This window comes from Brienomyrus brachyistius, chromosome 23 (assembly GCF_023856365.1).
Source record: "Brienomyrus brachyistius isolate T26 chromosome 23, BBRACH_0.4, whole genome shotgun sequence".
NCBI classification, from domain to species: Eukaryota; Metazoa; Chordata; class Actinopteri; order Osteoglossiformes; family Mormyridae; genus Brienomyrus; species Brienomyrus brachyistius.
The window spans coordinates 16,964,677-16,974,914 of NC_064555.1; the positions used below are offsets into that span (position 1 = coordinate 16,964,677).

At 47.6% G+C, this 10,238-nt stretch overlaps 2 protein-coding genes across 2 annotated transcripts in view; both read right to left on the reverse strand.

Moving 5' to 3' along the window:
* macf1a (microtubule actin crosslinking factor 1a) overlaps positions 1-5,944 on the reverse strand; it is a 145,494-nt gene extending 139,550 nt beyond the window's left edge. Inside the window, 2 exon segments of the mRNA XM_048993682.1 lie at positions 723-948; positions 5,704-5,944. Coding sequence (XP_048849639.1) covers positions 723-936 — 214 coding nt within the window. The 5' untranslated portion in view covers positions 937-948; positions 5,704-5,944.
* A 1,673-nt stretch (positions 5,945-7,617) lies between these two features.
* ndufs5 (NADH:ubiquinone oxidoreductase subunit S5) lies at positions 7,618-9,789 on the reverse strand. The gene is made up of 3 exons (XM_048992784.1): positions 9,671-9,789; positions 8,837-9,056; positions 7,618-7,863 (listed from the first exon to the last, which is right to left on the reverse strand). The coding sequence occupies exons 2-3, from the start codon at positions 9,050-9,052 to the stop codon at positions 7,759-7,761; spliced, it is 321 nt and encodes a 106-aa protein (XP_048848741.1). The 5' UTR covers positions 9,053-9,056; positions 9,671-9,789; the 3' UTR covers positions 7,618-7,758.
* Positions 9,790-10,238: the final 449 nt, after the last annotated feature.

Below are 10,238 nucleotides of genomic sequence, written 5' to 3' on the forward strand. Positions count from 1 at the left end.
CCACAGAGACAAGGACTCACACCCTGCAAGCACATGGGGACGGAGGACTCAGTCCTGCGCTGGCCAGATCTAACCACCAAACGCAGACCTATAGCGCACCCGTGTGGCAGCTGCAGGGCATAAACACAGCCTGTGAATCTCACGGCCAACTCCCCGCCCCCCCGCACCCCCCCCCCCCCCCCCACTTTCCAAACTGCTTTTCTTGTTTATGCAGCTGGACATGAAGCTCCCTGCTTATTAGATAAAACAGCAGCTCCCATCTGCCAACCTACAATCATCCGATCACATTACAAAGTTCTTGAAAACTTCTGCTTGGTCTCTTCAACAGAGCATCAGGATGTTAAATTAGCATTACTTATTAATAATATTATAATGAATACAGATACAACTGCACCTGGGAGATGTTCCACAAAGCAGAATTTCTCAGCTGGGTTAACTTAAGCTTGAACCAGTGATCATCCAATAAGAGTTTAGGTAAGGACATTCCTATTGGACAATCATGACACCCCCCCGGATGTCTCTCCACTATATCTGCCATTAGAGCCTCACTTCCTCTGTCCTATTGCATGCTGGGTAATTTCCATGGTTCACTCCGTACAGACGATCCGCCTCTTCCCCATGGACACCCATGAGTGGTACGAAAGCGACAGGCAACGGCGGCCACAAACTCTAACATCTGGCAGACACTTCCCAGCATGCTCAGCGGCCCAGGCAGCACCCACCTGCCACACGCACGACGGCGCGTTCCGCGGGGTCCAGCACGGAGCCCTGGTTCTTGCGCTTGCCACGCTCGTGCTTGGCCAGATTCCAGGGCAGCGTGTCACCGGGGGGACCCGGCGGGCCGGACGAGTGTGCCGTGAGCCGTGGTGACAGAGAGCCGGAGCGCTCGCTGCGGTAAGAACGTTCGCTCACACTCTCCTCGTCCGAGGAAGACATGGTGCCAGCTGCCTGGGGGTGAGAGATGTGGAGGATGGGGGGAGGGGACAAAGATTAGGAGAGGAGAAAATGAGAGAAATGATTAGCTGGCTATGGAACCAAATGTGGCAGAGAGAATAATAACGCAATGCTACTGGCTGGTTTAACACCATGTGACAGCCTGGAATCTGAGGCCGATGACTGGCAGTGTGTGGCAGTGTGTGGCACGCATGACAGGCACTTTGGGCCTGAAAACCCAAATGCTGTTAGCTTCCTCCCCCCAGCAATCCTAATAAATAACAGAGAGATGCACGTTTCCTCAAACAAGTGCCCAGCAAATCTTCCTTACTAAGGCCCATAAAAAGCAGATTGATTAGGAGTGCAGGAGCAGCAGAGGCTGCTCAGGTCCCGGGACGCACGCTGTCCATCACACGGCCTGATATCTCTGAGCTCAGCACGGCGTTCAGCAGCCACGCCGCTCCACTCGGACCCGGCTCATCCGGCCGCACACAGGCGCATGCACAGCTCAGCTCCACCGCACATTCCTAACACACTCCTCAGAAATGCCGTGTCTGTCCCACTGGACTCGGCAGCCTCTCCCGGGCGGAGAGAGCAGAGTCCCGGCTGAACGTGACTTATTAAAAACAGATGTTTACTGCACAGCTGTTTCTGCGGTTCTGCTGGGGAGAAAGAGACTTTTATACAGAAAGTCACCCTAACAGTGTGGTGGGTGCCGGGAACACTGAGGAACTGGGAGCGCGACCGGAAGGTTGTGGGTCTGAATCCAACTGAGACCCTACTGCTGTACTGTGAAGGAGCTATGAGGGTAGAGGAGGTACCGCCCATCTCAGGAAGCGGAATCATGTCATAGCGTCTCTTCCTGTGTGTCTCTGAAGATCGGAGCATCAAGTTCGTTATGTCTGTGCATCTCTTTTTTCCCGGTTTTATTTTCTTCTCCATCGTACTTTTCCCCTTTTCACCCTCTGAATATCCCACAGTCCGCCAGTCCTGCTCAGGCAGTCCAACAGAAAGGTACTCCGTCTGAGGTCCCCCCCCTGAGCGTGACAGTGAGTTCAAGCCACACACACACAGCTGAAGTTATGAGATAATGAGATCATTTTCACTTTCACAGCCCCGGGACACTGACTGGTTGTCTCCTGCCAAAACGTCACCGTAACATCCTGCTTTTTTTAACTGCCAGCGGACGCGACTGTCCCAGAGTCCAGCTCCACAAAGTGTCCTGGGCGACTGATCTAGCAGATTGAGAAAATTAGCTTGTCAGACACTAATCATGTACAGAAAAGCACACGACTCAAATGCTGTTTTATTCGGTCTGACTACCTAACAGGTCATCATATCTTAAGGGAATTGGCCGCTATTCAATTCCAAATGCTGGGATTTTTTTTGCTAAAGACCAGAATCCAAGCACACACGCGCAGCTATTGAATCACACTGAAATATTATCTCGACTCTATCCAATGACATCACGTTGCATCATTTGTGATGATTGAATTTACAACCAGGCAGTATACAGGAGAAGGGCCCTATCCTGGGACCTCAACTTACAACCATGAGCTCAAATGTTTGTTTTATAAACCCTTCCCATCCTTGTGGTTTTCCCACCCACAATTCAAACATTCAATCCTCCAGGTCGCAAATCCCGATTCCCGACTGGCCCTGCTCAAGCCTAAGGCACCCCCCCTTGGGAGAGGAAGGGGTTAAGTCCGCCCCGCGCGTGGCTTTGGAATCGTTCCTTCTGCCCCGCTGTTCCCTGACAGCGCTTTGCTCCACACCGAGCCACAGTTATAAATAGAGATGGAGCAAGACTGGAATTGGCGGTATCACTACTCCTGCCTCACAATTCAAACAGAAAACGCCTTTGACGAAGGAATTATTTAATCGCTTCCGTCTTGTTCTCATTTGTGCCGCCGATGGCGTGCAGCGCTAGACTCAAACCACCTACTGAAGCGGAGCGATTTAGTTCATTTATCACTCGATGCCACGACCCACTTCATCGGAAGCCTTGGGGATTTGGTTTGAAAAGAAAGATTTTCTGAATCTGTGGTATTTTTTACTGACATTGATATCTTGATGCTTATTATTATGGTAGTATTCACTGTATTTTGTTCCCATTTAGGATAATAAATAAGGTGGTTAACGAGCCACACTTCTGGAGGAAGGCTACGCTAGAGACCTGCCCAGGGCTGCTCTGACACAGGGCAGACAAGGTGCAGCTTCCCAGCACGGAGGTCGTGGCTCCCTCCGAGCTCGAACACGGCCCTTTGGCCGCAGTGACGGACAGAACAGGACACCCACACAGAGCGCGCAGCAGAACACACTCTGCTTTCGGGGAAGGAGAGCGCCGTGATCGGGGAGGACGAGGACTGCCCACTGACGCGCTGACGGGCAGGACCCTCTGCTGAGCAAACACTGAAGAAAGACAAGGAGCCCAGTCTACTAGCAAAATGCAGACCTACCGTGCATAATCTTACATCATACTGAAAACACTGACCTCCATGGCCAGACGTATGCACAGGCTAACCTGGCCTATAGCCCGGGACCCCAAGTTGTACGAGCCCCCGATTTTTTTTCTGGTTGTTACAGCAGCATGTTATGCTATAGGTTGCCCCCCAACAATGCCTTTAGCCCAGGGACCCCCACCCCCCTAAAATGTGGCTCTGCTGAACACCCAGCAAAGATACTGATTGATGTGCGTACGCCTTAGCAGGGACCAAGTGGTGAATCCAGTTTAAATGCCCCGCACCCCCACGACCTCTGCTTTAATCCAAGTTGCCCATCTTTAGCTCAATACATCTGCGACTCATAATTATTCTGCATTCTGGCCCCAGTGAGGTCACCGCTGCCTCCTCACACCCAGCTTCACCTTCGGACAGCCTAGCCCCCACCAGCACGCTAATAACCATCGCCTCACATACGGTGCAGACCGGCTCGTAAGAAGCTAGGAGAGGCGCTAATTCAGAGCGCAGGCCCTCCTGACTCCGCAAGATCCACAGGAAAACACTGAAAGCAGACAGTGAAAATCCCTTAATGGGAACATATCTAAGGGTGAGTATGGGGTAAGGGGACCACCTCCTCTGATGCAGGTGCACGGCGCTTCCCAGCTGCCGCCAGTGACAGATGCAGCACTTTTCTGGGTGATACTAACTCGACTACACTGCCTAGCAAGCAGGGCATTAGTGAAGTACATTTGCTATGGTGTGCATTGGAGCGACTACATTCTGCCACTAAAACATGGCATCGCACAAGCAGGGTCAGCATCACGGGGACATTCCCCAGTCATGCCCCCTCAAATTAGCCATTATGCCTCCCCCCCCCCAAATACCACCCTCGAAGTACACTGTCTTGTATTAAATTAATGAAGGTATTCATCCTAAATCTTCAGGGGTGCGGCTACAGATCATCTGCTTACCAATCGCCCCCCCCCCCCCCACCCCCAAATCGACTACTTCCACTACCGCTACCCCCCTCGCGATTTGTTTGCCGCCAGCACTGCATATAGGCAGTGAAGTCTAAAATGGAACTTTGCACAGAGATCTGATAACTTTCTGTTCTTAACTACTAATCAGACACCTTCCTCCATTAGGGAAGAAAACTGATCCAGCATCAGTCAAGAAGATTAAGAAGATTAAAAACCAAGAAGTTTTATATAGGAAAGACTCCCTGTATCTGTCAGACTGACTGACAGAAACATGACTAAGGATAGGTGCAGATATGGGGCTTATTACTAAACCGGAAGGCATAAAAGAACATATCATGAGATATAGAACACGAACTACGTGCTGACCCCGGCCGATCCGAGGGGGCGTGTCGGGGGCGCAGCGGCTCCTCCGCTAGGGGTGAACCTGCCCTGGGGAAGATCTTTATCCCCGGCGCACGGAGCAATAATCCTGCAATAATTCATATGTGTGAAGGCCCACAGGCGAGACTGGGGAAATGAAAACTGTATGCATATCGTTTTTTTCGAGCAACAGGGCCTGGTCTGTGCTAAATTATTGAAAACAAAGCACGTGCGCCTTTTCCTATTCATCCTATTTTTGGGCGGGGGTATTTTCATATCACCCACCTAAAATGAAGGGTGAGAAATATAAAATTAACCACATGAATCGCAGCGATTGCTTGACTCCTGTGATGGGGCTCTTTCTGTGAGCTCGAATCCTCTGCCTGAATTAAAACCACTTGATCAATAAATTAATCTTTATACCTCTAACCATCCTAACACGATCGATGCCAGCCTAACACAAGCCATGGGAAACTCACCCATGCCGGGATTCTTTTATAAGCAGAGTGTACTTATAGAACATTCTGTCACAATGAATAATGTGACAATCCCCTTTTTTTCTTCTTATAAGAAAAATTGCTTAGAAAAAGGAGGTAACGTATGCCAGTGTGACAACGAGGGACGAAATGTCGCCAGCACACGAGTCAGCGTGCGCACAGCAATGCTTTGTCCGAACCACCAGGGTAAATATTACCGGACTAATTGCATTTGTCTGTGTACGCAGTCGGTGTGAACAGATTGCGTTTTATTACTCACGTCAACGAACAAAAACTCTGCACATTTTTTCCGGTAAAAGACATGCGATATGGTTTAATTAAAGCACGAGCAGAAAGGTGATTCCCTTCCCACTCTCAATCGCAATGGTTAATAATAATGCAAATAATAATAATAATATTATAACCTTCATATTTACGTGCATATACCACACAGCGAGTGCCCGAGCATACATGCCGAGTCGCTCGGTCCAGCGACACCCGATCCCTGCTTACCGGATCGCGGCGATCCTCGCACTCCTGCACGGGGTCACGGAGACAGGTTGGCAGAGATGCTGATGCCCTGCGAGGCTACGTCCCCCCCCCCGCCAGTAAGTTATCCACGGATAATGAAGTCCGGGCACACGCGGACTGAGAGCGGGCTTCTGCTGGACCGTTAGCGCCGACCAGGACGCAGAAAAAAATGAACAGCGCGGCTATGATTCGATAATGGCTGTCGGATCCCCACCTTCTCTCGCCAGATCTCTCTCCCCCCCCTCTCTCTCCCAGCCTCCCTCTCAGCCCAACCCGCCTCTTTCGCGTCCTCACTCTCTCCCCCCTTAGCGGATATACCGTGAGCCAAGCGTGGATATGATCGCCGTGCACACAGGGGCGAGCTGCTACCAGCGCGTTGCATCGTCTGCGCTGCAGCATCCTGCATGCACGGCGTCAGCAAAGGGACCAGCCCACACCCCCCGAAATACAACCCGCTTCTACACGAGGGCATCTTCCCTGGCTTTGTCTTCACATGTGGAAGGCAGTCCGACGTACAGACACATATTGAGAATGCCGTTACGACTGTAGTTTAAAGGGACGTTGAGCCTTCATATCTGATTGCTATGATTTGCTGTTGTCCTAATTTGATGCAGGCCTATTCGGTTTGGGATACCTACCTCTTGTATCCGCAAGTCTCTCCCTTTTTGTAACTGCTTTTCTCTGAACAGCAATGATTGTGCGTTAACGCTCACAAAAGCATTTTTGCGAGACTACTCCCCTCCAGTCTCTTTGGGAATTGACGAGTCGTAGAGAATGGGGAAATCGTCCACGCCTTGTCTTCACAGACCCGTGAATGAAATCAACAAAATTCCAGCTGACATGAATGAATTAAACCCAGGGCCGCCGCTGTTTTAATCAAATACTACTTGTTATGACCCCGTTGAATAATAAAGATGTGCAGATTACTTCTTTTCAATCGATATATCGACTCACGTTAAATACACTCCAAGTACACCACCGAGACGAAAAGGAATGCAGTGGTTTATCACAACTTCAGGAATGCACAGCACACGAAATTGCTTTATCTCTTTGGACCAGCACTTATTTAGATCCAGGACTTCTCATGACGCCTTGCGGTTACCATACGGCTGAATTTTGCCTGAAAATAATAATAATAATAATAATAATAATAATAATAATAACAAAAGAAAAAATCCTAACAAGAACAACAAGGATTCATAGCACTACGTGCATTGGACCCTTAATAAAAGTGAATAAGTACGTCAGGCCGCTGCGAATTCGTATAATCAGAGCTTGACTGGATTGCAAGAAATCTCTGTTCCCTACTTTATGCGGACAACTGGCGCCCTCTGCCTATCACAAAAGAATGAATCGCAGTTTCAGGAAATACCCTTTAATCTAATTGAACCAACCAACCAAATAACCATTTAGCACCAAAATATAATCAGGTGAACATGTGGTACAGGCGCAACGAATCTATTATGGAACTAACAGCAGTAAGCGAGAGTGGAAATTGAAGCATCAATCATCGATTCATGACTGACAAGAAAAGAGGTTACGCCTAAGCCGGCGAACTGTCAAATAGGTAGTGCGGTATTCAGAAAGTCCCAGTCACAGCTCAGCCATTCATCAAAGATGAAACGTAAGAATTTCGTGGGCAAAGTGTCTAGAGCATCAAGAAAATTATTTGCTCAGTAAGTCAAAGGAACTTGCTGATGATGAAGGGTGTCACAGACTCACTGCCGCCGAAAGCATCACCAGCAATTCAGTGACACTTTACTAATCCACGTTGCTGTTGCAGTTCATGCACTTTTTTGTTCACAAAATTACAACATAGTGTACTGAACAATCAAAAGAAGGCCATTACCCACATCAGTACAAACTCCCCCAACCCTCAAAAACATGGCTATAGAATTAAGGGATTGAATAGCTTTATTTTTCAAATGGAAAATGAATAATAATTAGTTGGGACAAGCTTGCTCATCAACAAGGACTGCATGGCATAATCAATGAAAGACGAGGGTCAAAGGTCACAGGCCAGGGATCAGAAGAGGGTCATGGACGTATCTCCTCCTTGCCGGCGTGGTGCTTTGGAGGCGTGTAGGATCCCTCTTTTATCAGTTTCTCACGCTGAGTCCGGATTTCATACAGGCGTTTTTGCTGCAGAGAGAAAGCAGTTCTTACGATTTACTCTTAATAGCTACAACATTTAATAAAATTCATAAATCCATTCTTCTTGCAATTGCTTGTCCTTGTCAGAGTCACAATATTGCCAGAAGTCCATCTCGGGCACATGGGACACAGGATAGAAATACACCCAGGATGTAGGACTCACGCATACACACACTAACGCACACGCGCAAACACACACAGACTCACACACACCAAATCATACTTTGCAGAGTTGCAGGGGTATGGAGCCTATCTTGAAAACTATGGGCCAATAAGAAACACCAACTTGCCAAACCACATATTTTTGGACTGTGGGAAGACACCTATACAACACGGAGCAAACAGGAAAACGCCGCACGAAATCCCTGGAAACCAAATATAAATCCAAAGAAAAATGTCTGTATGTTTATGTTCAATCTGACAGAATGAGGTCAGCCAAGGAGAAACATCTCATTAGCTGGTAGGAAATTCCAGACGTGGTGTTTTAGAGATGCTTCAGCATTACGTCTAAAGCCAGTCAAAGCCTGCTGAGCAAACTAACCAATCAGCAATCCCCGGCTTCCTGATTACGCTTAGGGTCAGTCTCCCTGCGCGGCTCACTCCATCAGCTTCTCCCTGGTCTTCCTCATGTCCCTGTGCAGGACAGCTTAATGGCAGAAGCACTACTTCACTCTGCACACACCTAAGCAGAAGCCCACTCTGCTGGACCCCCTTCTCTCCCACAGGACAACTTCAGGACAGCTCAAAGGCTGCAACATTCAACAGGCTTCTTGGAAGCCTTCATAGAAATGACTGACCCTTAACTCTCAACCGTGTGTGTGTGTGTCTCAAAGGAGACCGTGATGGGATATGCAAAAAGCAGCCTTGTACCTGCATTTGTACAAACGGCAAATAAAGCATGATTTCAGTTTTCCTTTTTTCCATTTCTCTGGTCAAGACGGAGTTCTGGGCTCAGACTCACCATCTTCTGCCGGTGCATGCACTCGTAGAAGTCCTCGAACTCCACCCTGCACTCTTTCCGAGCTCGGGTCTGGCCGATACCGTGTGAACACTCGATCCACTCTTTCTCGAAAGCATGGCAGCGGGCAGCGCGCTGGTATGGCTGCGGCCCGCTCTGGATCAGCATCCAGCGATCAACGTTTACACCCAACTTCTCCTGCAGGTCCACAAACGGCATGGTCCTGCAGCGCAGTATGGGAGACAACACAGGAAAATAGATTAATTTAAATATACACTTACTTTGAGGCTTTAAGAACTGTTTTTTGTTTTAATTTAGCCCCTTTTCAAATTAGTTTAACGAACGCTATATATGTACAGTATATACACACGTAGATCTTATTTATAAATATGTTCGTGAATTGTCAGCACAAAAAGAAAAACATAATACATAAAATGTAACGTATGAACTTGATTAACTACAAAAAAATATTATAAGATACATAATAATATTAACAATATAACAGATTAACCAAACAGTAAACAGCTAATGCACACGGCAAACTATAAAATGATATTATGCTAGGCAAACAGTCTGAATGGCAAAGATGATTTGTCGTCAATTAACGAACACCTTGAATTTTTTACGAAAAACTGGCAAAGAACACCACAAATATATAAAAAGGTCAGCTGTCTTCATGCGGATACCTGCGAAAAAATCTACAACGCTAAATCTGCTACTTGGCTTAAGACAAAAATTACGTCTTAACACATATAATTAATTCTATATATACGTAAACAAAAATCAAAATGGCACAAAATTATGAATACAGATTATGTAGTTTTGGACAGCGTTTACCTTAATTAAAGGAGATCTCTTTAACCTTCCGTGAAGCCCTAATGCTTTACGGCAAATCCCGACAGTGCCCCACAGCGAGGTGTTGTGTCGTTACTTTTGCAGCACTGACGTAAATTGCAGATCTGGATAGCTCTATGTAATAAAACGTCACTGTAGCATATTGAAGTATTGCTTCCTAATGGTATATATGCGTTTGACTTTTATTGGTACATACCATTGATACATACAAATGGCGTTATTTTTCCTAAAACAGCCTGGAGGAAGGTGTAGAGAGGGTTTGATGCCATCCCAGATACACTCGGGAAAGACCAGTGAAAAGCACCATCTGCAGATTCCAGGTAGCCCCAAGCTGTCACAGAGGAATCTGCTCATTAGCAAGATTATCCAGGCTAAAGCAGGTACCCCCTGCCCAGAACAGACAGAGTCCTGGCAGGTCAGACATGTTCTGGTTAATAGCGGTTGTAAACAAAGGACCGCCAACTCTCACGCTTCTGGCGTGTCACTCACGCTTTCAGACTCTCTCGCTCATGCAAGAAATCTTAGGGAAAATCTATCAAAATTAGCTATA